Genomic DNA, 26,035 nt, shown 5'->3' with positions numbered 1-26,035 from the left:
GGCCTGAAGTCCCCTGTCTAACCCCACCTGGTGGGGGTGCAGCCTGAGTTCCCCTAGCAGAGCACCAGCACAGGAAATGCACCTTGAGGTCCGCTGTCAAGCACTGCTGGGTGCGGGTTGCAGCCTGAGGTCCCCCGACCTGATGCCAGGGCAGGGGGCAAAGCCTGAAGTCTCCTGTCAAGCCTTTCAGGATGGGGGAGGGCATAGCCTCAGGTCCCTGCTGATTACTCATTAAGGCTCCTTAAGGGAACCTGGCCTCAGCTGGGGGTGCTGCCATCTATGTCACATGTGTCAAACACAAGGCCCGTGGGCCAAATCCATCCCGCCAGGCCTTGCAATGTGGCCCGCACCGCGCTGTCATCACTGCACTCCGCTGCATTTCCATCACAATGACAGTTTATGACTGTTCAGTAAACCATTCGGCCCGAGATTTAGGCTGGATTTTAGATTTTGGCCCCTTCTCTGATTGAGTTCGACACCCCTATGTGATGGAGTGATGGTTAATTAGCACATTCCCTCTTTATTAGATAGGATGTGGCACAGGGAACACTTATCATTCAAGGGCATGAGCCGGTTCCATTGAAACTCCTTAGACACGAAGGCTTTAAACATTTGATATTTTACATCACTTCTGTACCACATTCAGCATTAATTTAAATAAGATGATTTTTAAACATCTCGCAAATGTTTCATCATGAAGATATGTCTTCTTCGTTTTTATTTCAGAAGGACTGATGTATTGCAATGTGATCCACCAGCATCGGCCAAAAGAAATCAGCAAGAATGCAGTCAGGACCTAACTGGTTTGGCTCAGTGGATAGAGCATTGGCCTGCAGACTGAAGGGTCCTGGGTTCGATTCCGGTCAAGGGCATGTACGTTGGTTGTGGGCACATCCCCAGTGGGAGGCGTGCAGGAGGCAACTGATCGATGTTTCTCTCTCCTTGATGTTTCTGGTTCTCTATCCCTCTCCCTTCCTCTCTATAAAAAATGAATAAGATATTAATATATTTTAAAAAAGAAAAAAAAGAAAAAAATAATGCAGGTAGATTTCTCAATGTGCACCTCCACTTCCTGGGACTTTATGGACATCCTCTGTAGGGTCTGTTGGGTGTGAAACTGTGGGGCAATAAAACTAAAAGTCAATGTGATCGCCCAAAACCCATGTTAGAACCAGCCACCACACCCACAGAATAATGTCCTATCAATGTAGGCACTGCCCAACATTGTGTGTTAGTTTCGTTTTGTTTTGTTTTTTTCTCTCGAGGGCATGGCTTGCAGTTTCTAGAGACAAGTCCACCCAGTTCATTTCGCTGGAAAAGTTCCTTGGGTTGAGTGTTCACTGCCAATGGTACTTCTGTGTTGGACAGCTACCCAAGGACACTGCTCTCCGGAGACCTTGTAAATACGAGCAAACACGTCTTCAGAGGGCGCGGCTTCACTTCCGTAGCCCCTGGAAACTCTGCTTCTGCGAGGGATGGGAAATGAGCCGGTCACTCAATCCCCTGCAGAACGTGTTTTCTTCTTTATGCAGCGCTGGGATGCATCGGGCCATGATCCTCAGGAGGGAAACTATCTGGTGGGTGGACTAGTTCTTGATCCGCTATTCAATAATACGGGGCCTGAGTTCCTCTAACAATGGGAGTCGGTGCCTTATAAGCTCCACTTCTGATTTAAGTCCCTTTATGGCCAAATTTCCAATCTACCTAGGCTATTACAATGGGACCCGAAGGAATGGGCTGAGAGAACTTAGCAAGACACCTCAAAGTGCACCTCTAAGCGCACCTCCACTGCCAGGGGCTTGGTGGACATCCCCTGTGGGGTTCGTGCAAATAAACCTTTTCCCATTTCTGTGCACCCTGTGCTAGGCCTCCCCTTCCCTCCCAAGACCCTGAATCGAAGGCATCTGAACTCTTGGAGCAGTTGTCCAGGGAAAGGGAACCAGCAGCCCCGCCCCCAACCCTTGGGAGCAGACAGTGAACGAACTACAGAAAGGAATTGTTTAAAATCGCGGGTGCTGCCCACAGAGAGAAAACCGTGGGCGCACAGGCTGATGTTTCGTGGCTCCAAAATGGGACCCCTCGTGGGCAATAATTCGTTTAGAATTAAAGGAATCCAGCTCGATGAACTCAAATGCCCTCGGCTCCATAGGCAGGACTCTCCGAGGAGCCTGTGTTACTTCCCTCACTTAAGGGCAGATTTGTAATAAAAATCTTCATCCCAGGGGCACGGTTTTTGTATGTATGAGAAGCTAACCACTTGGAGAATCCTACGTGAGAGGTCAGAAAACTCCACCGTTAAAGATCGGTGCATAATTTACGCAGAAAATAGAAAGTTTTGTTTCTCAGAGTTGAATTCTGACGCGCACGGTGGGAAATATGGCTAGATTTTCGCATAAAGGTGTGTCGCTCCCGAGTCACGGGACTACTGGGAGAAGCCTGAGACTTCGGGGATCCCTCTCTGCGCAAAACCGGGCAAATCGGTGCAGGAGATTTTGATATTTTGAGCATTTTTCGAGGTGTAACAAACACAACTCGGGATCCGACAGGACACTCTGCAGCTGCCAGCGAGGCGGGCTGGACAGCGCACCAATCACGGCGCAGCTCCGCCCTATATAAGCGCGCGGGCGCGGCGGCGCGGCCTGAGTCCCGGCCAGTGTCGCTCTTCCGGCTCGAGTTCGCTCCCACGTCCTCCCGCAGCATGTCCGAGACCGCGCCCGCCGCCCCCGCCGCGCCGGCCCCCGCCGAGAAGGCCCCGGCGAAGAAGAAGGCGCGCAAGCCCGCCGGCGCCGCCAAGCGCAAGGCGTCCGGGCCGCCCGTGTCCGAGCTCATCACCAAGGCGGTGGCCGCCTCCAAGGAGCGCAGCGGCGTGTCGCTGGCCGCGCTCAAGAAGGCGCTGGCGGCCGCGGGCTACGACGTGGACAAGAACAACAGCCGCATCAAGCTGGGCCTCAAGAGCCTGGTGAGCAAGGGCACCCTGCTGCAGACCAAGGGCACCGGCGCCTCGGGCTCCTTCAAGCTCAACAAGAAGGCGGCCTCTGGCGAGGCCAAGCCCAAGGCCAAGAAGGCGGGCGCGGCCAAGGCCAAGAAGGCGGCCGGGGCGGCCAAGAAGACCAAGAAGCCCGCGGGCGCGGCCACCCCCAAGAAGGCCGCCAAGAAGACCCCGAAGAAGGCCAAGAAGCCGGCGGCCGCCGCGGGAGTCAAGAAGGCGGCCAAGCCCAAGAAGGTCGCCAAGAGCCCCGCCAAGGCCAAAGCGGTGAAACCCAAGACGGCGAAGCCGAAAGCCGCGAAGGCCAAGGCAGCCAAGCCAAAGAAGGCGGCCAAGAAGAAGTAGGAAGTCCCTTTGGCCAACTGTTAGGAACACAACCCCAAAGGCTCTTTTCAGAGCCACCCACCGGTCTCCCGGGAAGAGCTGTGGCACTTTTTCTCTGGTTGTCGTCTCTGGGGCTGGCGCAGTGGGTTCCCGGGTTGGGAGGCTCCGGGGTTGGGGCTGTATCTGGACTCCGTACTATGTTACAATGTTTCAGCTGGGCCGGGAGGCTGGCTTAGGATCTATCTCCGGTTTGTCCGTTTGATCTGCAGGGTGCAAGAATCCTTAGCAACAAAGTTGCCCCGCAGGGACTGGCAGGCGTGTAGCATTTCCATTGCTTATGGGTATTTGGCGACCCCTATAGGCGCGCGAGTGCCTAGGATGTCTTTAGCCTCTTGGAACACCACGAAACTTCGAATTTTAACATTTGTGTGGCTATAAAGGGGAAATACGCCGAAGTAGCTAAAATACTATAGGACTTCGTATTTTGGGGAGGGCAGTGGTAGAGGGGAAAGGAAAAACGTGGATTGGTTGCCTCCCGCAAGTGCTCCCACCAGCGTCCCTGTACTGGGGAGGAGCCTGCAACCGAGGTAGGAATCGAACCCGGGACCCTTGGATCTACAGGCCCACAACCTATCCAGAGAGCCACGCCGGCTAGGGAGAAATATGGGAGTTTTGATAGACACAGGATGCGAGGTTTCAGTCGCACAGCACGTTGCTGAGTGCCTTGGCGCGGGCGCGCGATACTGCGTTTCTCAGCCACAGGCTTGGCGTCAGCTCCTGCGCCCGAGATGTAAGCTCGGCCGCTAGGTGTCCGCGGACGCGCCCATGGCCTCCGCCCACAACCGTGCAGCGGGCGCGCTGTCAGGAAGTTGCACAGGCTCTGAAGCGCACAGCACAGCGCTAGCCCAGGGCTCTCTTAGCTCTGGGTAACATCTGATTGGGTCCAGCGCAGTAATCAGCCAATGGAAAGGTACGATGAAAGGCTTATTTACATGCTCATTTGTGACGACAACCTACGAATAACCCAATCAGGATCGAAACCTTGCTAGCCTCATTTGAATGCTTCGTCTATAAATAATTGTGCCACGGTTGAGGGATCGTTTTCTTCAGTATTAGCTAGAGTGACGTCTGTGGCCCTTGTGCCCGATCCCGCCTAATCGGCGCCTTCGGAGCCTGACAAACAGATTATTTGGGGCCAAAGGCAGTGTTAGCCTTGGGCACAAGAGAGGGTTCTACCCCCCCATTACCTGCAACTTGAGTTAGGGACCTCTCCCATAAGAGCATCCGGAAGAACCTGTTTGGCCTGTTTATGGGGCGGGACAAACTTCCATGGACCTGCCCTTCTTAGGCTGCCACAACCAAGGCTTTGAATGTCCTTTATCCCTGTTGCTCTTTCTATCTCCAAACCTCTCACAGATGCAAGCTGTCTGACTTAGGCATGCGGGGTCCCTGTGTGCAAGGCATTAAATGTGCATTTCTCATGTTAATCACTTTTCTCCCGATGAGATTATTTTTGAAGCAAAAGAACCAGAGGAGGGAAAGGAGACTTTCCCCCCTTCCACACAATGGCAAATGGGTGCCATTGAAATCCAGAATAATACTTTTAATATTTTTACATGCCATAAAAAGAAAGCAAAGAGCTCTCCAGCCCAGGAGCCTGACCCTGTGACACCCCAAGCACCCCGGTTGGCCTTTAACCAAAGCTGAGCTTTGCTTTTAGGGGGTTTATGAAGCCTCTCCATGATGGTAAATCTTTCTAGGTGAAGCTGGGCACCAGTGCAAGAGCTACATCTTTGGGGTGGAAGAATGAACTAGAAATAAACAGAATCAATCACACTGGTTATTGCGAGGAAGAGTCTGCCCGAGTTTCACCACCTGGGGTTTGAATTAAAAGCCCAGCTGACTTGCTCCTGGTAGTAACACCACAGGGATTCACCTAGGCTGGGAACTGAGTGTAGGGATAACCCACACTGGTTCTGAGCCCTGGAGCCACCTCGAAAAGGCAAATACAAATCCTCCCTGAAGAAAAAAAAGCCATGTTTTAGGCCTTGGGAAACCTCCCGGGACATATCAAATCACAACCAAAACAAGCCAAATACACCATGAACCAGGAAGCCATACAAGAACAAGAGCAACAGACAGTTGCCGGGAGAGCTGGCCAAAACGTGTGTTTTTGGGCTTGGCCGGGGAGGGGTGGGGGGAGTGTAACTGGATTATTCTTGCTCATTTCAAAATGAGTAAAAAGGCAATTAAAAGACTTTCAGTGACTAACTGTAATAGTTGTAAAACAAAACAAAACAAAAACAAAAACAAAACAACACCTTTTGCCTTCACAGTTTTGAAAAAGAAGAAAATGGGTCTCGGAGATATTTGAAGTTTTGTTCCAGAACACCACAATAAAAAAATAAAATAACCAAATGGAAATGATGAGCTGCCTCCTGCATCCACCCCACCCCCACCCCCCCTGGGATGTGCCCTAACCATGGAGTTGAAGCATGACCGACCTCCTGGTTCATAGGTCAACACTCAACCACCAAGCTACCAGGGCCGGGCTCATGTAAAACTCTTAAAAACAGTTCTGACGATCTGTTATAAACCTAGCAATTGCTACCGGTTATATTTTCCTTAGCCACTGACTTAAAATGTAAATCAGAGTAGCCAGTTCTCTGCAACTCAAAAACTGAGGGGAGGGAATGTGAGCTTTTGGCTGTTTGGATACCGCCCCAAGAGGGGTCGTTGTGGGATGTGGAGCACGGAGCCTATATTTTTCCAGGAACACCCCCTGACTAAGTATGCACTGAGTCATTATCTGTTCATGCTAACAATGATTAAAGTGTAGGCGATCCTGCAGATACACTTCATGGCACGGGATACAAGCAAATGTAAAAAGGATCTACTTCATTGTGTAGCAAATACTAATGCAGCTGGGAAAATGGCGCCTAACAAACACCTTTTATTTATTTATTTATTTATTTATTTCCAATTAGGGCAGAGATGAATGCAGAGAAATGAATGCAAACAGTAATTGAAAATGTGAATCACCCCACAGAAGTTATGAAGTATGAAAAGTCTGATCTGCCTGAGAATAAGGACTGTTTTATACAAATTCAACCCCTCCTGGCTCATGCACATTGATCCATCAAAAGGTCGTTCCCGGAGTGGTGGAGCCCAACACGGTGTTTTATTTTAGCTTTATTTTATTACCTGTTTCAATCCTAAAAATAGAATTTACTTCGGTCACATGCCTACTTACTGGGAATTCATTATTTTACCTAGAGACGTCTGAGAGGATTGGCAACACATCTATCCTGTGATTAATAAAATGTGTGGAGAAAGTATTGAAATTCTGCATTTTTAATGCAAATATTTCTCCGAACATACCCCCTTTTCTAAACATAACATTTATTTTTCACGTATTTTCTGGTTTTAAGGTCTGAGTAGGTGAGGCCTCAGCACTCACTGTCTGGGCGGTGGTGACAGCCTTAAAGGGAAACAGCCTTGCAGCGGACGCTGGCGAGTTCACATCCGGCGCCGGGACTAAGGGAAACAACACTTGAAAGCATCTCAACCCTGAGTGCGCCCCGAATCGCCCGGCCATTCGTCTTTTCCTGTTACCCAGGCGATGCCCGAGCAGCTGGTCCGGACATCACACTGGAGGAACTGCCCTTCTCAGAAACGCTAATACCAAACAGCCACACAAGCCCGAACACCACGGAATTTTAAACGGGGAGGGAGGCCATCCTCCCAATGCGGGTACAAAGGGGTGGAAAGGAAATCGCGCCACGCCCCGCTTCCGCCATCTCCCCATTCCAATGCCTTCGGCACAGGCTTCCTCCTCCCGCCATCCATCACGCCCTTCTACCAAGTCTCCACTCTCAGGAACTTGCCCTAGGTCTTCCTTCCGGGGCCATGAGGCCCGGCCTGCCCCGCTTTCCGTACCCCAGACCTCTCCCGCTTGGCTCGTCCTGGACTCAACCCCACAGCCCGCTTAGGTGTCTTCCCTTCCCGCCCCCTCTCCACCCCTAACCACGCCCCTCCGAGCATGCGTCTTTTAGGACTCAACCTCCCGCCCCACTTCCTGTGTCTCCCCTAACTGCACCCTCCGCGCATGCGTTTTCCAATACTCAACCTCACGCCCACTTCCGCTGTCTGCTCTAACCACGCCCCCCGCGCATGCGTCCTTCTGGACTCAACCCCAGACCCCGTTTCCGGTGTCTCCCCCAACTTTGCCCCTCCGCGCATGCGTTTTCCTAATGCTATCAGGCCAGTCCTTCCCTCCTTTCTACATACCCACACTCCTCCGCGGACTCTACGCACCCACCTCCCTACACGCTGGCTTCCGGTCCCTCCACAACCTGACAGGGACGTACGTTACGCGTCTACGTTACGCACTCTGTTCCCGCCGCTCCCCCGCCCTCACGGGGTCTCCGGCGCGTACTTCCGCCTTTCGCCTGCGGCTGGCTGGTCCGCAGACCAAGGGGTCCTGGCCGCTTTTGGGTAAGGTGACCAGACGTCCCGCTTTTGGCGGGACAGTCCCGATTCTTAATAATTTGTCCCGCGGGGTTTTAAAAAATCGGGACTTTTTTAAACGCCGCGGGACACTATTAAAAATCAGGACGTCTGGTCACCTTACTTTTGGGGTGAGCCGTCCTCCGGGCCATTCATAGAGAAAAGCAGAAAACCGAGCAATTTGGTGTCAGAGAAGCAGGCACCGCCCCACCGTGGTCCGTGTTCCCCTCCCCCGAGGCTGAGGGCACCTCTCAAACTTCCCAAACGCCTGCCGGCAGCACCCCTCTGCGGTCACCACACGTGCAGGGCATTGGTGTGCGGACTAGGGGTGTATGTGCGTGAGTGTGTGTGGGTTAAAGAAGTGATTTTTTAAATGCTATCTTCAGGGCCGTCCCAGATCCCACAGTACTTCCAGAGGCTCACGAAGATACTGAAACCCCTAAAATCAAGAGGAAAAATAAACGTTCAGCTCGACCAACATGTGAAAGTATTAAGCTTTGCATAATTTAAGTGTTCTTTTTTGTTATTGTTATTTTCATAAAGGAAGGGGCCTGAACCACAAAAGACAGTTCAGACTTGGGTGCAGGTGGCACACGCCCCTTCCCTGTTCAGTTGCATTTTATTTAGTTACTAGTGGTCCAGTGCGTGAAATTCTTGCACTGAAGGGGGTGGGGAGTGTCCCCCAGCCAGGCCTGTGTCTATCACAGTGCAGGAGCCCCGGGATCCATAGATGATTGCCCCAGAGAGGTAGGCCGGAGCTGGGGAGGCCTGTGTACTCTCGGACTGGGCCTTGGGAGAGGACTGTGGACCCCTACGCGGTGGCCCTGCCCACCTGCACCTGCTGTGCTCCCAGCCTGCTGATCAGTCGTAACTGACAGCGTTCTGACCAATGTACATATTGCCCTATTCCTACAGATTATTTTGCAAAAGTCCAGGCGTCTCCAGTGCTTTCCAGATGTTCACGGGTCATTCTCCTAACACATCTGTGAGCTCTCATCATCCCGATCTTACCCACGGAATTACAGATTGGCTTAATGTGGCCAACGTCCTAGTCACTCCCAGCAGACGGGCGCTGGCGCAGGAGGTTCAGCTCCAGGTCCCTGCCCTCAGCCATCGCCCGGAAGGATATGGCCTGTGGCTAACTCTAAGCAGCCATTCCAGAGAAGGGCAGGAAACGTTTATACCCACTCCAGCCAGGCTCTGAACCCTCTGGTCAGCTTGGCCAAGAAAGACAAGCAAACAGGGGCGTCACTCCTGACTCCTGAAGGCTGTGCCTCAGGATCACCCCAGCCCCTCTTAAGGCACCAGCCCCGAGAGGGAATACACCATTCCTTATTTCTGCCTCTGGGTGTGAGTGTGTGTGTGTGTTGGGGGTGGGGGAGAGGGTGTCACCGGATTATTCTTGCTCATCAACATTTTTACAATGCTTCACCAAAAATCCATCAGGGCTTTGTGGCATGACAGTACCTGTTCAGGTTATTTTTTAATTTATGAGCATTTCAGCACATTCAATCGTCACAAGACATGAATGTTGCATAGCTAGCTATCAATACAAGTAAATCTTCATGTGTCTCTGTTAGTGGCATTTCAGTTTTATTTATATAGATCTGTAGTATTTTTTTTCTTGACCTTACAATCCTTTGCCTGTTGTGCAATTGTAAATGGTTGTGAGGGTTTTATTTCCATTCCAGGTGGGTCGCTGCTGATGTCATAGGAAGGCCGTGAATTCCTATGTCCACCCACCCTGTAGTGCTCTGTGAAATCTAAGTGTTTATACATACTCATGGAAGTTTTGCAATGACATATTTTCACACAAGAAAGATAACATCTTTTCTTATTGAATCGCTGTCATTAGTACTTCCTGTCTTGGTCTAAAAGTATTGGCTGGGCCCTGGGTGCCATGGTGAGTAATAATACCAGAAAAGTAGAACTTTTGCTTTCCTTTTTGGCTTTTTGGGAATCCTTCCAAAATTGATCATTAAATTTTATGCACCCTGTAGGTACTCCTTATGAAGTAGCTACTCCTTTTCACAGTATATTGAGAATGTCTGTTAAAAATTTTTTTTAAAGTATAAGATGTAGGGTGTTATCTTACATTTCCACTGTATCAATGATGATGATCACATAGTTGTTGTTTTTTCTAATCTCTCTCACTGGAAGGTTTATGATGTGAAACTTTTCTTCCATTCTTGGAATAAGCCCTACATGTATACTATTATTTTTCAAATAATATATCCTCTTGCTTTTCATGAGTTTGTGTTTTAAATAACACTTTTTAAATGAATGTCCTTAAGACAAGACTATAGTTTTCTCTCCTGTCTCTTCCTTTGTTTGTATCTAGGATAGGTACATAATTAGGTCGTGCATTTTCAAAGGGGAAAAGTGGGAAGAGACCTATTATTTTTCCATGGAAATGCCTTGTTATTATAAATAGGGTTTATCAGTTCCTCACACTTCACTAAAACCTGTAAAGCCAGCTGTGCTTGGGTTGAAGGGTATAGGAGAGATGGCTTTTCACTACCCCATTTCCTTGTAATCACAACTTGTTTACCTCTTTTTTTGAAAATTATCCTTTAATGCTAAGTTTAATTTTTGTAAAAGCTGTCCATCGCATTCTCAAGGTTCTTTCTTTTGGAAACTGTGTCCATAAAGAGTTAATCTTTGCTTTCATCTGACACTAGGTGGCGCCAAAAGCCCGCAGTAATTTTTCATTTCAAGATGCTTTCACTGAATCTCTCCCCTCTAAGGTCTGAGATTAAACCCCTAAGGTGGATATCCTAGAACCTCCACCACCCAGCCCTGCCCAGATCTTCTTAGGAATCTTTCAAAATATAATTTTTCTCTCTACACCCACGCTTTCTCACCGGCCTTGACTTTGTGCTCGGTGTCTCCAGTTCGGTCCAAGGGCCCTCTCCCCCTGGGGCAGACTTTAGGTAACAAAGCTCACAATCCTGATCATGGAATGTGGCCCAGGGAACCCCGTTTGCTGTGCTCATCACTATGGTTTCAGCTCTTAGGATCTCATTCCAGGAAATTTCCAGCCTTTTCTCTGTTTGTTTTTTCTGGCTTTGTGCTTTATCTAGTCCTTAGGCAAAATGCTTCCCAGAATAGTACCTTGTTGTCCACATTGGAAGTAAAACTCCCTCAGTGTCCCTCTCCAGCCCCACTAGTCCTTCCAGCTTTGAAATGTGTCTGACATCAGCATTACTGTACTTGCTGTCCCTTGGTGAACATGTCCCAGCCATATTTCCCCCTCATTATTTTATTATTTTTTAAATCCAGGCATGGTATTTTCAGACTCAAATAAATGTAACACTTTCTAATGCACATTTTTATTATACACATTCTTTTGCTTTAAAAGTAGACATCATAAAAATATAAAATATTGTACATATCCCAAAACTCTAACAATACTTTTCTGAGAAAGCAAATGAAAAGATAAAATGTCCATCAGACCACAATCATATAACAAATAACTACATATTACATTTAATATCTACCATTGTGTAGAGTTATGTTTTATGTAGAACTTAAAGTATCAATCACTTCTTGGATCTGGAGAGAATTTTTATAGGGAAAAGTCCATCAGAGTAATCCAGTTATTTAAAGCAAAGTACTCGATTTTTTTCAATGAACAATCAATCCTGTGGTCCAAGTAACGCTCTTCAGCTAATCATAACTGGACCCAGAAACTACCTGGAGGGGCCATTCCCATGGCATCCAACTTGCCTTTTTATTAAATGAGATTTAATCAATTAAATTTCATTTCAGATTAAAGTAAAACCAAGTATGTTCAATCCTTTACACAGTTACTGTACTTAAACATCAGGTCCAGCAAGATCTCAATGAGATATTGTTGAATGTAACAGACAATATTGGCTTTTATCTGAGACTTGAGATTCCAGAACACTGAGGTTAGAGGAACCCCTCCCCTCCTCTGTTTTGCAGAAGTGGCTTACAGCGGGAGCCACGTTCCCCCCAAAGCCTGAGGCCTCAAGGGTGAACTCCGATGACCTCCGTCACAGGTTCTCCCAATTCACATTCTTTAATTCATAGATGATTAGTTGAACTGCTAATCCTAATCAATCAATCAGAATAACAGGCTTATCGGGCAAACATTACATTTCCTCCATGCCCCCAGGCTCCGGAACACTGACCCACCCTCCACCTTGTTGAAGGTCCCAGTGGAGAATTAAAAGACCTCAGAGTAAAATATTTCCTGATCTGCTTGCTATCCAATCAAGTCATTCTCACACTTTCCTATACACCTTTGTTCCTAATCTTGCTAACACTTCCGTCTGAAGAAAATCCCATCTGCAATAATCCTTTCCCTCCTGTCCATAATCCTTTCCATAAAGTATCTTCTTACCAGGTCTGAACCTCTTTTTTGTGTAACACAATTCTTGGACTATTCTGTCTGCCCTGTATCCTGTGGAACGCACTAAATCCATGTGCACGTGGAATAACTACTCCACTTTGGGTCAATCCTCACCACTCTTCCAAGCTGCAGAGAGGCCAGGCTCATCTTGTGGCCACACAAAATGCAGGAAAACAAAGTAGGTCCGATTATCTCCTAGGGTGTCACGCATCAGGCTGCAGGCAGCATGGCTGTTAGCTACTACCAGGGGCTCTCAGGGGTCACACAACCTGCAGTTTTCATAGGAAGAAGGGTGGGGAGAGGAAGCGATTTACAAAAGAAAAGGAAGGTGCATTCTTGGGCCTAGGCATCTTTTCTGTGGGGGAAGAAGGTGAGAGGATGTTTACCATGCAGATTGCCTCTTCTTTCTATTGATTTTGACAGAGAGGAAGGCAGAGAGATAGAGAGCTAGAAACATTGATGAGAGAGTCATCGATCAGCTGCCTCTTGCAAGTCCCCCACTGGGGATATGCCCGCAACCAAGGTACATGCCCTTGATGGGAATCGAACCCGGGACCCTTCAGTCCGCAGGCCGACGCTCTTTCCACTGAGCCAAACCAGTTTCTGCCTCTTCTTTCTAAGGAGAGGATTCTTTAGACTGATTACCTTACTGGTACTTGACTGGAAAATTCCAGATTAGTTTATGAAGATTACATTTCTCCCTTTGCTTTAAAAAAGGGGGGAGAGGGGCGATTACTTTGGGAGAGATTGGAGCTGTAATTACATCAGTTATTAAATCTAAATTTGTCATCTTGAGCTTTTACCACTTTGGGCCTGCGCCTTTTCTTTATCAACCTATTTAAGATCCACATGCTTAAGATTAGTTGGCTGGTCCTCATACCCATTATTTAAACCCTGTAAACACAGTGCTACACGTGGGCAAACGGTCAAGGGTCACTGACCCGATGCTTACTTTAGGATTCATCTTTTTCCTTCATTGGACGTGAATCAGACCACAAATGCCTTGTGTTTCCAAGGCAATATGCGTTAGTCACAGAACAGTCACATGTATTTGCGCAAAGAAGTGCCCTTCTCCTGGTGAATCTCATGGGGAGGATGGAATTGAGGAAGGGAATTACCACAGCTGAAGGGATTCATGTTGATTTAACTTCAGAGCTTTGTCTCAGTTGGTGGCTTTCAATTTTACCCCAAATGTAAATACACTAACATTCCCAAGTAATTAAATAAATTTAGAAAAAAATTTTAAAAGCTAGTGGCAATGCTAACAATAACTGACAACACATAATCGTGGATAAAGAATGGACAAGGGAGATCGTTTGGGTCCTTGCTCTGCAGGCCAAGCATCTGGACCGGCTGCCTAGACCTGGGCACTTGGGCCCTGCGTGGCGCCTTGATTTTCCCTCCTGTGTGGGCAGGGGGTAGGGGGGGGGTACAAACAATTAGGTGATGACATAGAACAGAAAGATGTCTCAGCATGTGAGCGCCAGAGCCAAGGGATGAAATAACTGAGCCCCAGAAGGGTTTCCTGTGGAAACGATTGTCACGTGTAAAGAAGATTTTGCTCCCAAAACGGATAAGATCCTCAGCCAATGCAAACAATGACTGGTGACCCTGGACCAGAATCACCGTGGAAGGCTGAGTTCTGAAAACCAGGGAGAATTTGCTTCAGCATATACACTGAGTGGCCAGATTATGATGATCTCTGAACGCATAATAATCTGGCCACTCAGTGTAGATATGATAGATGCCTTGATTTTAATGTTATGTTTTTGAAAAGTGAAAAGACTTAATTTTTCTGTAAAATATGATCACTAATATGCAATAAACATTTCCTTGAGGAAAAGTAAAAAAAAAAAAAGGGGGGGGGGGTGTTTAAAAAAGTGTGGGAAACGGGATTCCAGGGGAACATGCTCCTTCACGCCCTTTGGTATCTCCCAGCCACCCCTTCCTGCCATGAAAAGCAAAGACCCCTCAGCCCTTGGCTTCCACCTGCACCAAGGGAGTGGGGAGTCTCCTTAAGGTGCTGAGTCTGGTTTGGAGGTCAAAGGTGGTGCCCACGGCTCTGCATTTCCAACCAGTTCCTGGGTGACTTGCTGCTGGTGGCTCAGGGACCAATGTGAGTAGCCAGGCCCTGGAAGAAAGTGTTAGACCAAATAATTGCATCCAAATCATCGACTGGATGCCTCCTCCCCTGGAAACGGACCTTTAGGCCAGTTCACAACCGACATTGACTTCCCTTCTGCCGAGACCACATTCCACTTGCTAAGAACAGGATCTTACCCCTTGGGACCCACTGGCCCGGGGCACTCTATACCCGGAAAAAGCCCGCCTGGAGTCCTTCAAACTCTCCCTGTCACTGGGCACTGCCGCCAGGTGGGGCTCAGCCCACCCGGTTTTCCCGATGACCTAACAAATCCATAATTTTTACCCCTTTCGGCCTCCTGTGTTCCACCATTGGCGACCCCAACAGAAAGGAAGCTGTAAAATCAACTGGGAAGCAAAAGTCAGTCAGGGGGGATCAAGCCCGTTCCTCCAGGACCCAGGCCAGTACGGAAACGGGCTGCAGGAGGCTCCCAGGAGGAGCTGTGGCAGAGGTGGGACTGGAGGCAGCCGGGCAGGGACAGCAGGTTACAGACTTGCGGCTCTACAGACAGTGCTTATGAACCTCCTCGGGGGCTGAGTAAAACGGCAGCAGCTATGGGGGCAGCTGGGAAGGTGAGGTAAACGCCTTTCTAATCACACAAAAACTCGGTTTCTGCTACTTTATGTATATGTCTTGCTTCCTTTTCCGAAAAAGCAAAATTCAATCAGGTAGGGGGTTAGGATTAAGCAAATACAAATAAAGCCCATTCACTGTTATTTGGACATGGCTCCCTTGGTTACAACAGCAACAAGGGAGACAACAAGAAGCTGAGTAGGTCTCTCTCCAAGAGGTTTCCTCCTCACTGAAATGAGAAAGCAAGTCAAGTATCTTACAAGACAAAGGTAAGACCTATTAAATCCAGGAGCCTGGTCTTGTTGGGTGCCAGACTGCCACCTGCAGTAGCTGCCAGGCTTTGCTGTTGGGGGTGGAGGGGTGGAGGGGGGAGAGAAGGAAAATCCAAAAGGATGCATCTCCCTGCAAAAAGATGGGCATTAAAGAACTAGCAAAGAGGTCAATTTCAGCCAAATGAGGACAATTGTTTTTAGCTGTTAAACACAGGTTTCCTTCATTTGACTTGTTTAATCACTTCACAAGTTACACTGAAGAACTATTTGATCCTCTTCTGTGACTAGACTGGGAATGATTTGACACTTTTCAGGATGAAGCATTGTAACCAAATGGCCAACAAATTCTTCCCTAATCTCCCTTCAAGTAAACTTACTGTGCTTTCTCCCAGAGGGTATGTTTTGCCCCCTGGCCTTTCACTGCACTCTAATCTTTGCATTGTGAAACCATACTGCCCTAGGGCTTGTCTGGATGACCAGCTAACCACCCATTTTTTTCTTGTTCTTCCTCTGGTTGCCCCGGTAGCTTAAGAAACTCAAATTGCCCCTTCCCTGGTGCCTAGCAGACCTGGCTGCCGCCCCCAAACACAGAAACAGTAGGAAAAGGCAGGGGCGGTATTTTTATAAACCTATTTGGGCGGCACATTTTGTAAACCTTTTTGAGCATGAAGAATGGTGTCATTGCTTAAGACTGCAGCCAAACTGGGAAAGACAAATACCACATGATTCCACTTATTTGTGGAATCTAGTGAACAAATGAATTGAACAACAAAATAAGTCTTGAAGCAGGGAGGGGCGGAAGAGGTTGACATACCTCGATGTAGGGTGGGGGAAACGAGAAGAGAAAACCAAAGAACTTATATACTTACATGCTTAAGCCATGGATATAGGCAATAGGGTGGTGAAGACCTGGGGGCGGGTAGGGGCTGGGAGGAGGGGGAAATGGGAGATATCTGTAACGCTGTCCACAATTTTAAAAAAAAAATTTTTAATTGAAAAAAAAAGATAGGGTAGTCAAAAAACTAAAGGAGAAATAGTGGTGACTCATCTACATACCTTGATTTTATCAGTTGGGGGGAAAGGTTGCAGCTTAAACCAGTGAAAATTCAAATGTGGGGCTCGCGTTCAGATTGGACAGAGATAATTTTTTGACGTCGCTCTGAACATCCACCAATCAGACACAACACTTTGCTATGACACCACATTTGCATACCAAGTCCTACATAAAAGGGAGACATCCCTTCCTTTCCTCTTTCTCCTTTCTGCTCTCTCCTCTCTCCTCCAGCATCTGACCATGCCCGAGCCCGCCAAGTCCGCGCCCGCCCCGAAGAAGGGCTCCAAGAAGGCGGTGACCAAGGCGCAGAAGAAGGACGGCAAGAAGCGCAAGCGCAGCCGCAAGGAGAGCTACTCGGTGTACGTGTACAAGGTGCTCAAGCAGGTGCACCCCGACACCGGCATCTCGTCCAAGGCCATGGGCATCATGAACTCGTTCGTCAACATCTTCGAGCGCATCGCGGGCGAGGCGTCGCGCCTGGCGCACTACAACAAGCGCTCCACCATCACGTCCCGCGAGATCCAGACGGCCGTGCGCCTGCTGCTGCCCGGCGAGCTGGCCAAGCACGCCGTGTCCGAGGGCACCAAGGCCGTCACCAAGTACACCAGCTCCAAGTGAGGCGCCGCGGCCCGGCTCCCGACCCCAAAGGCTCTTTTCAGAGCCACCCACGCTTTCCCATAAAGGGCTGAGCACAGTGTAGACTTCCCCCCACGCGCGCCCCGCACCCCAGGGGTGTAACCCAACCGGGCTGAGACGCGGCGCCCACTCACCTTCCCCTTCCCCGCGGGCGGGCGGGAGGCCCCGCTCCCCGTGGGCTCCGGGCTGGGCCGCGGCGCCGGGTCTCTAAGGAGAAACGTCATCACTTGGCGTCGGAGGGCGGCGCCGGCGTTTGAAAATCCCGCTCTGACGCGGGATGGCCTCTAGGTGTCGCTGCGGCTCCCCGCCCCGCGGCGCTTCGGCTCGAACTCCCGCCCGCCCCGCCCGTGGCCGTTAGGGACCTCCCCCCGGCGCTTTATCTCCGGGTCTTTAGGAACATTTTGCTGCCGCCCGCGGCGCACATGGAGGAGAAAATGGTTACTGCAACTGCTTTCATCTCCTTGGAACTTTCAGGAAGGCGCTTAGAACTATATATTTTTTTTAAATGGCAAAGCACAGAATCCTTCCCACACTCATTTCAGAACTCCGGCACCCGCAATCCCCAGGACTCAGACGCCTCCAGTCTGTTTCCATCCTGCCTTCGGGTCTCCCCAGGCTCCGTTCAGCAATGTGGGGGGGAGAGAGTCCTAGTCAGGAGGAGAGGGACCCGGGCCAGGATGGACGTGCAGGGAAGTACTAAGGTGGGAATAGAGAAAAATGCTTTTCTTAAAAAATAAAAATACAGCCGAAACCGGTTTGGCTCAATGGATAGAGCGTCGGCTTGGGGACTGAAGGGTCCCGGGTTCGATTCCGGTCAAGGGCATGTACCTTGGTTGCGGGCATATCCCCAGTAGGGGGTGTGCAAGAGGCAGCTGACCGATGACTCTCTCTCATCGGTATTTCTATCTCTCTCCCTCTCTGTACAAAATCAATAAAATATATATTTTAAAAATAATTTAAAAAAATAAAAATAAATAAAAATACAGCCTTGACAGGTCTGGCTCAGTGGTAGACCGTCCGTCTGCAGACTGAAGGGTCCCAGGTTCGATTCCGGTCAGGGGCATGTGCCTAGGTTGCGGGCACATCCCCGGCGGGGTGTGTATAGAGGACAGCTGATCGATGTTTCTCTCGCCGATGTTTCTAGCTCTGTATCCCTCTCCCTTCCTCTCTGTAAAAGAAATAAGTGAAATATATTTTAAAACATAAATAAAAATAAAAATACATGTGAGCCAAACCAAGCTTATGCCGGGGAGCAGACCTCAAATGCTCCCGATGCCTTTCCACGTCCCTGCGCTGGGCTCCGAGGTGCGGAAGCCGATGGTTTGTGAGCCAGTAACGCCGAGCAGACCGAACCCCTCGGAGCAAACCGAAGACGTCCCTTCCCGCACTGACCTGGAAGGGCAGAGGCTTGCTTATGGGGGACCAAGGCTGGGCTAGGGGCCGCACACCCGTGTTAACGCAGCAGAAACTGCCACTGTCCTGAGAAACACGCCTACCTGTGCACACTTCCCAGCCACCAGTTACTGCCGGAATGGCAGTCAGCACCCGCCACTGGACCACTGGGTAGGGCTTCAGCCATCAGGCCCAGGGTCTGGGTTTGACAACGGAAAAGGGCACCTCCCTCGGTTGCAGGTTTTTCACACGTTTCTGCCGCTTCCCCCCTCCACAAAACCCAAGTAGACAAAACATCAGGGGAGGCAACTTACAAACCCTTAACTATTCTACCTGAACCGCTGCAGGATGATAAACCGTACCCAGGAGCAAAGCAACAGCCCTTTTAGGTGAGGACGTGGGCGGCCCTGAAAAGGGCCTTTGGTTTTGCGCAGGAGCCGGCGGACAGGAGGCTCAGCCGCCGAAGCCGTAGAGGGTGCGGCCCTGGCGCTTGAGCGCGTACACCACGTCCATGGCCGTGACCGTCTTGCGCTTGGCGTGCTCCGTGTAGGTGACGGCGTCGCGGATCACGTTCTCCAGGAACACCTTGAGCACCCCGCGCGTCTCCTCGTAGATGAGCCCGGAGATGCGCTTGACGCCGCCGCGCCGCGCCAGGCGGCGGATGGCGGGCTTGGTGATGCCCTGGATGTTGTCGCGCAGCACCTTGCGGTGGCGCTTGGCGCCACCCTTGCCCAGGCCCTTACCGCCTTTGCCGCGACCGGACATGATGGAGCTGAAGCTGCGAACCCTGGAGCACAATGGCGTGAGGGAGCGCCGCGCGGCGTATTTATAGCCGTGGGACGGACCTGATTGAAACCTAAAGCGCAGGCGTAGCAACCCACTCAGTTCCCGCCCTTTGCACCTTTGTCCCCGCCTGGAGCCGCGGAAACCCCGTGTGGCGCCGGAAGCCACACAGAGTCCTGGAGGGAAGGGATCTTGTAAATGCTAGAAACGTGGATCTGGGTAGGTTTGCAAACAGCACTTGAACCTTTAAGTGGGACATCTCCCACACTTTCCACAAGGAAGCCTGACACTGTCCTTCAGGTTTCCAAAATTATGAAGTAATGAGCTCATGCATGTTGTTCCTCATAAAGATATTTATAAGAGCTAATCTATGCACATTGTTTATCATCTGCAAAAACAAACAAAAAACACCACACACACAAAACCACCACATCATTTATTCCTCTCCTCAATATGCACTCCTCTAAAATGATGAGTACCTAAGACAGTATTGTAATTTGCTGAAACTTTCTGTGGGGCCATGAAAAAAAAAAAATTCCCTCCCATCTTCAAAGTTCTGGGTGGGCTAATAAATTAACAGCAACAGGTTAAAGGGAGAAAGCCAGAAGGTAATGCATTCACCTGGGGAATTAACATAAAAATCCCAAAGATTGACAAAACGAAGTATAAATGTCATTTTGAACAAAGAGGAAGGGGGAGATGGGCTTTGGGGTTTGAAAGGAGAATTAGGCAATATACTGGCAATGAAAGTGGAAAAACAAATTTGCTAGACAACTCAGGAACAATGGGGCAAAGGGATAGCTGATTAACAGAATTTTGCTTTGATCCTTCCTGACTACTATACTTAATTCTTTTGTGCTAAAATTTGTGTGTGTTTTTTTAAATGATTATGCTCCAGTTTCCTTCCTACAGCAGGCGTCTCTAGTCTCTATTGGAATCTCATTAAGAAGGAAACACTTGCCCTAATTGATCTGGCTCAGTGGATAGAGTGTCGGCCTGCAGACTGAAGGGTCCTGTGTTCGATTCCGGTCAAGGGCACACACCTGGGTTGCCAGCTCGATCTGCGGTTGGAAGTATGCAGGAGGCAGCGGATCCATGATTCTCTCTCATCACTGATGTTTCTATCTCTCTCTCCCTCTCCCTTCCTCTCTGAAATCAGTAAAAAAAAAAAAAAAAAAAAAAAAAGATTAAGGAGACACTCTCCCTGCTTGTGTTGGGCTTCAATTGATTTTAGTTCCAAACTAAAATTTATGCACATTAAAAAGGGATTAATTAGACGACATAATTTAATATTGCTATTTGCCCTTTCTCTGTAATAGAAGTGTCAGGGCTTAAAGAAAATTAGTAAAATGTATAGAAAAGCCTTCCTCCTGTCAGAGTCTGGGGCGCACCATGGGACCCAGAGTCAAGTCCCTGCCCACCCACATGCACCTCAAAATCGGGTGAGACCCAGACTCGGCCGGCTCCCCCCATTGGGCTAGATCTAGACCTGGCCAATCCCACCCTTGTCAAGCCCTGCTAGGCAGGGGTGTAGTCTCAGGAACCCTGGTCCAGCGCCAGAACAGGGGCGTGGCCTGAGGTCCCCCCAGACCACACTGGGGCGGGGGGCGTGGCCTGAGGTCCCTGTCAACCCCCCTTGGTAGGGGGTATGGCCTGAGATTCCCTGTCAAGCCCAGCCAGGCCAAGGGGAGCAGCCTCAGGTCGCCTGGCCCACTGCTGGGGCGGGTGGAGCAGCCTGGGGTTCCCGGGCCTGGTGCTAGGGTGGCGGTGGGGGCATGGCCTGAACTCCCCTGTCAAACCCCACCTGGTGGGGGGACGCAGCTTGAGGTCCCCTAGCCTGGTTCTGGGGTGAGGGGAGCAGCCTGAGGTCCCCTAGCCCAGCACCAGGACTGGAAGCACACCTTGAGGTCCTCTGTCAAGTCCTGCCAGGTGGGGGGCGAGCCTGCGGTCCCATGAAGCCCCATGGGGGCAGGAAAGGAGTAGCCTCAGGTCCCTGCTGATTGCTCAAAGCTCCCAATGGGAACTTGGCCTCCGCTGTGGGTGTAGCCATCTTTGTGATGAAGTGAAGGGTAATTAGCATACTCCCTCTTTATTAGGAAGGATTATCTGTATGCCAAGGGGACACACTGAGGGGAGTGCTCCTCCCACACGCCTAACTTCTGAGAATAATTACCAACAATAAATGCTTATATGTTTATTCATCACTCATTTCGCTGAGAAGTTCCAGCTGACATTGGGTAGACCTGGCTTTTTCTCCACCGTTTGCAAGGACCAAGCTCACCTCAAAGTTGCTCCATGCATTCACAGTACATGGAGCTGTAGCTGGTTTGGTTCAGTGGATAGAGTATGGGCTTGTGGACAGAAGGCGCCTGGGCCCTAGGTTTGATTCTGGTCCACTGTATATGTCTTGGTTGTGGCCTTCTCCCTGGCATGGGCGGTATTTCTATCTTTCCCTCTAAGAAAATCAATAAAAATATTTTTTAAGTATTTAAAAATATGTTTTTAAAGAAAGCAATAACAACAAAAACACAGTGTATGGAAACAAATTCCAGAGTGGAGTTCTTAACCTGCAGTTCAGATAAGATTCAGAAGGTCTGGGAACTTGTGGGGGGGAAAAAAAGGGGGGAAGTTGATGTTTATTCTTAGTATCCCTCAACAGAATGGTTGCATTTCCTCTTTTTATGAAAAGTTAACAATTTAATTGGCTGGACCAGAGCTATAGTCATATCACAATACATACACAGCTGGTGATATCTCAAAACATCATTTAAATATATCATTCCTTCAAATCCTAATTCTTGGTCATATGGGTAATCTTGTTTAATGTGTTGATAAAGAAGGACATATGTTAATATTTCACCAATTTGTATTTTTAAAATAAATTTAATAACAGTAGTTTAGTATGTTTTTTTAATCCTATGTATATTTTAAATTTTTTTATTGATTTACAAACATATTTTTAATCCTCGGGGATATGTTTGTTATTGATGAGAGAGAGAGAAAAAGAGAGAGAGAAAGAAGCCATTGATGTAACAGAAACATTGATGGTCAAGGAGAAAGCTGAATTTCCTGACCTTCGCCGTGTAGTATCTCAGTGCTTCCCTTTCACAGTGAAACAGCCTGGAGGCTGTTGGAGAAAGGCATAGAGCTGTTCTATTCAAGAAAGACAGTTACTGGTCGGCACTTTTATTTATTCGAAGCAGGTAAAGTAGACGGGTTCATAGCCAAAGCTCTGTCCCCGGGAAGAAGGCTTAGCCAGACCTCAGAGACTCTATTTGGTTAATTACATGTTGGTTACTCCTTTCCTGATCATTTACCAGATTTGATTCCTGTCAAGCTCCTTGTCTGCCTCTGTGTTTACAAAACACCTCGCTCTATTTCAGCATTCAGCAAAATAGCATCCAGTGAGACTCTTGTCCTGACAACTCTACCATCAATCTGTATCTTACAGAACATAAAGCAGAAGTTGTAATGTGCTTCCTATAAATTCTCTTTCTTAAATGAGAATTTGAGTAACTATAGGACATTCCTGCTTACATTTCCCTACCCTAAAGAAATCCCACATAAGTGTGAGTGTGTGCTGTGTATGTTCCTTAATGCTGCTGTTATTTGAATATTTTGCCAAATGTATCTTCCCCAAGAATCACAGACTTCTGTGCCCAAGGCTCATGAACATATGAATAACATTCCACTCTTTAATAAAAACAATACATTTTTTAACCTGTAAAAGGAACCAACTTTATGCCTTTATCTGAACATACTCAGCCACCAGCTACTATAGCAGGCCCCACTGCCCTGGCAAGCATTGAATATTACATTCCCATTTTCTTAAATAAATATGGACTCGTTACAGCCAAAAATAGTCACCTCAAGCTATGCTAGAGCTTTCTGAGACAAAACCAAGGCTTTTCCTATGAAAAATTACTGGTATTCCAAGCATCCTTTCGGATGGCTCTTGTAGAGAAATACTGAAAAAGCCTGTGCTATTTCTTCTCCCAGGAAAGCGGTTTTCTGGGTAAATCTCAAGGAGAATCCAGAGGGTGCTGACATGTACGGCAAGCCAAGAAGGTATAGAACATTACTGGGGGGCAAGCTATTGGAGACACAAAGGGAAAATTTTATATTTTAAACGAAAATCAACAAGTGGACTCTCTGACCTGTAAATCTCTCAGAGTGTCGGGGGCTTTGGACAAAGGCTGAGACCCAAGGGGCGCCCACCGAAAGGCACCAGGACGAAGACCTCAAAGCTTGGGCTTTCCCGGTGGATTGTAGAGTAAAATTGCTGTGGTTCTTCCGTGGGGGAGTTTAATATTTTGGCTTTCCTGAAATGGAACAAACACAATTCCGACACGGAGCTGAGACCGAGGTGCTCTCAGGCGGAAGAGGGAGCAGGGAGCCAATCAGCGCGCAGCGTGGCTGTGTGTTTATATAGACGCTCGGCGCGGCCGGCCACACCGCTCGCAGACTTGTTTGTTATTTTTTTTCCTCGTCTGCCGCGTACCCTAACCTCCTGCCATGTCCGAGACCGCGCCGACCGCGCCTCCGGCTCCCTCCGCGGAGAAGACGCCCGCGAAGAAGAAGGCGCGCAAGCCCGCCGGCGCCGCCAAGCGCAAGGCGTCCGGGCCGCCCGTGTCCGAGCTCATCACCAAGGCGGTGGCCGCCTCCAAGGAGCGCAGCGGCGTGTCGCTGGCCGCGCTCAAGAAGGCGCTGGCGGCCGCGGGCTACGACGTGGACAAGAACAACAGCCGCATCAAGCTGGGCCTCAAGAGCCTGGTGAGCAAGGGCACCCTGCTGCAGACCAAGGGCACCGGCGCCTCGGGCTCCTTCAAGCTCAACAAGAAGGCGGCCTCCGGCGAGGCCAAGCCCAAGGCCAAGAAGGCGGGCGCGGCCAAGGCCAAGAAGGCGGCCGGGGCGGCCAAGAAGACCAAGAAGCCCGCGGGCGCGGCCACCCCCAAGAAGGCCGCCAAGAAGACCCCGAAGAAGGCCAAGAAGCCGGCGGCGGCCGCGGGAGTCAAGAAGGCGGCCAAGAGCCCCAAGAAGGTGAAGGCCGCCAAGCCCAAGAAGGTCGCCAAGAGCCCCGCCAAGGCCAAAGCCGCCAAGCCCAAGGCGGCCAAGCCGAAAGCGGCCAAGGCCAAGAAGGCCGCCCCCAAGAAGTGAGGCCGCCGCCGGACCACCTGACCACAAAGGCTCTTTTCAGAGCCACCCACGTGCGCGGACGGAGCTGGCGGCACATTCCTGCCGGGGAGGGAGGCGGGCGAGGGGCCGTGTGTGTGTACCTTGACTCTGGTGCTGGTCTGTGTAGCTATAAGTACGTACAGGTTTTCTTTCCCCAAGGGGCCTCCTAGGGTTCCACTGTTGTGCCCCTCAAACCCAATTATCTTTTGCCGAGTTGTTGATATAAACGTAATTAAAAAGAGCTGTCAATTCTGGCAAATAAACCTCTCAAGTTCCCACCATTGTTTCCGCTGGGTTTTTATTTCCGCCTGTATTACCATCACACGAAGAGCTGCCTAAAGTCAGAGCACTAAGCTCCTTTGTCGCCTGCAATTGCTTTACTTACCAATGCCTGAGGGAGGCCAGGAGCTGCCTTTGCTAATTATGCAAACCTTAATCCACTCCTGCAAGGCACAAGGGGTTGGTTGATGGTAACATGAGGATTTACACCACTTAAAGGTGTCGGGAAGATCCGGGAAAGTTAACCTATCCCCGAGGGTAACAAATCCCACCCTTCTGCGTACAGCACCTTCTAAGTGAAGCTGTGGGTGGCTCTGAAAAGAGCCTTTGGGTTTTCCTTAAATTTGCGACAATTGCGTCTAAGCCCTCTCGCCTCGGATGCGGCGCGCGAGCTGGATGTCCTTGGGCATGATGGTGACGCGCTTGGCGTGGATGGCGCACAGGTTGGTGTCCTCGAACAGCCCCACCAGGTAGGCCTCGCACGCCTCCTGCAGCGCCATGACGGCCGAGCTCTGGAAGCGCAGGTCGGTCTTGAAGTCCTGCGCGATCTCGCGCACCAGGCGCTGGAACGGCAGCTTGCGGATCAGCAGCTCCGTGGACTTCTGGTAGCGCCGGATCTCGCGCAGCGCCACGGTGCCGGGCCGGTAGCGGTGCGGCTTCTTCACGCCGCCCGTGGCCGGCGCGCTCTTGCGGGCCGCCTTGGTGGCCAGCTGCTTGCGGGGCGCCTTCCCGCCCGTGGACTTGCGCGCCGTCTGCTTCGTGCGAGCCATTGGGAACGAGGAGCCCTTAACCTAGGGAGGAGTGAGGAAGGTGGAGCTCAACCAGTTTATATAAGGCGAGACCCGCTCTGATTGGAACAGTTATCTGTCCATCAAGTCTCAGGCTAAGTTACTGCGAACGGCAATCCCTTCCGGATAGGTGGGACTTCCGGTGGGTTAAGATAAAAAATTAACTTTTTCCTTCCAAGCACACTTTCAGCAGACTGTTTTCTATCTTCTTTCGCCACTATCATCTTTATACCGTCTCTTCCACTATATTTTGGCGTCATCCCGGTAACAATGACATATGTTGTTCGCTTGAGAAGAATTGTAAATTTTGGCGCTTAACCTGCCTTTCCCATGTTCTGTTTGAAAAGGCGCGCGCTGGATGTGATTGGCTAAGGGACATGTTTTTGCCTCATTCAAATTTAAGAAGACACATTTCAATGTAAATTGCTTGATTTCCACGTTTGACCTTATATTATCCCTCTTGGCAAGGATAGCCTTGGAGATTTTTACGTTTCCTGTTTCCATATACTTTTGCTAAACGTAACAAGACCATTAATTGAAGTGATTTTATTTTCTATCGTAACTACATTAATATATGCATCACCCACTAATCAGCATCCTCACAGAAAGCATTCCACTCCGTTTTACACTTTTACCTGAGGCTTGTGTAAAATGAAGTTAAAAAAATGCTCAAATTTATAAATGATGCAAAGATTAACTACGAGCCTTTTTAAAGTAATGCTGAAGATTAAGTTCTGCCTAAG

General features: G+C 49.5%; 5 protein-coding genes and 1 long non-coding RNA gene across 7 annotated transcripts; 3 read left to right on the top strand and 3 right to left on the bottom strand.

The window, feature by feature from the left end:
• Window positions 1-2,649: 2,649 nt before the first annotated feature.
• Window positions 2,650-3,391, top strand: LOC118727355 (histone H1.4). The gene has a single exon (XM_036453130.2). It carries the CDS (start codon window positions 2,699-2,701, stop codon window positions 3,329-3,331), a length of 633 nt encoding a protein of 210 aa, XP_036309023.1. The 5' UTR covers window positions 2,650-2,698; the 3' UTR covers window positions 3,332-3,391.
• A 3,900-nt stretch (window positions 3,392-7,291) lies between these two features.
• Window positions 7,292-16,907, top strand: LOC118727388 (histone H2B type 1-C/E/F/G/I-like). Its single transcript, XM_036453167.1, has 2 exons — window positions 7,292-7,302; window positions 16,471-16,907. The coding sequence occupies exon 2, from the start codon at window positions 16,480-16,482 to the stop codon at window positions 16,855-16,857; it is 378 nt and encodes a 125-aa protein (XP_036309060.1). The 5' UTR covers window positions 7,292-7,302; window positions 16,471-16,479; the 3' UTR covers window positions 16,858-16,907.
• LOC118727404 lies at window positions 11,136-17,187 on the bottom strand. Of its 2 annotated transcripts, XR_006742554.1 has the most exons (3): window positions 17,010-17,187; window positions 14,187-14,328; window positions 11,136-12,466 (listed from the first exon to the last, which is right to left on the bottom strand). It is a non-coding gene; the product is annotated as an uncharacterized LOC118727404 (long non-coding RNA). The 2 variants fall into 2 exon arrangements; XR_006742553.1 differs by lacking the exon at window positions 17,010-17,187 and having other exon boundaries at window positions 14,187-16,047.
• Window positions 17,188-18,637: 1,450 nt separating this feature from the next.
• Window positions 18,638-19,051, bottom strand: LOC118727396 (histone H4). The gene has a single exon (XM_036453176.2). The coding sequence runs from the start codon at window positions 19,030-19,032 to the stop codon at window positions 18,721-18,723; it is 312 nt and encodes a 103-aa protein (XP_036309069.1). The 5' UTR covers window positions 19,033-19,051; the 3' UTR covers window positions 18,638-18,720.
• A 4,449-nt stretch (window positions 19,052-23,500) lies between these two features.
• Window positions 23,501-24,228, top strand: LOC118727353 (histone H1.4-like). The gene has a single exon (XM_036453128.2). It carries the CDS (start codon window positions 23,566-23,568, stop codon window positions 24,205-24,207), a length of 642 nt encoding a protein of 213 aa, XP_036309021.1. The 5' UTR covers window positions 23,501-23,565; the 3' UTR covers window positions 24,208-24,228.
• A 583-nt stretch (window positions 24,229-24,811) lies between these two features.
• LOC118727360 (histone H3.1) lies at window positions 24,812-25,281 on the bottom strand. The gene has a single exon (XM_036453136.2). The coding sequence runs from the start codon at window positions 25,272-25,274 to the stop codon at window positions 24,864-24,866; it is 411 nt and encodes a 136-aa protein (XP_036309029.1). The 5' UTR covers window positions 25,275-25,281; the 3' UTR covers window positions 24,812-24,863.
• Window positions 25,282-26,035: the final 754 nt, after the last annotated feature.

The sequence above is a fragment of the Pipistrellus kuhlii genome, unplaced genomic scaffold (genome assembly GCF_014108245.1).
Source record: "Pipistrellus kuhlii isolate mPipKuh1 unplaced genomic scaffold, mPipKuh1.p scaffold_m20_p_24, whole genome shotgun sequence".
NCBI lineage: Eukaryota > Metazoa > Chordata > Mammalia > Chiroptera > Vespertilionidae > Pipistrellus > Pipistrellus kuhlii.
Note: the sequence above shows the minus strand (reverse complement) of the source record. Positions and strands in the feature narration are given on the sequence as shown.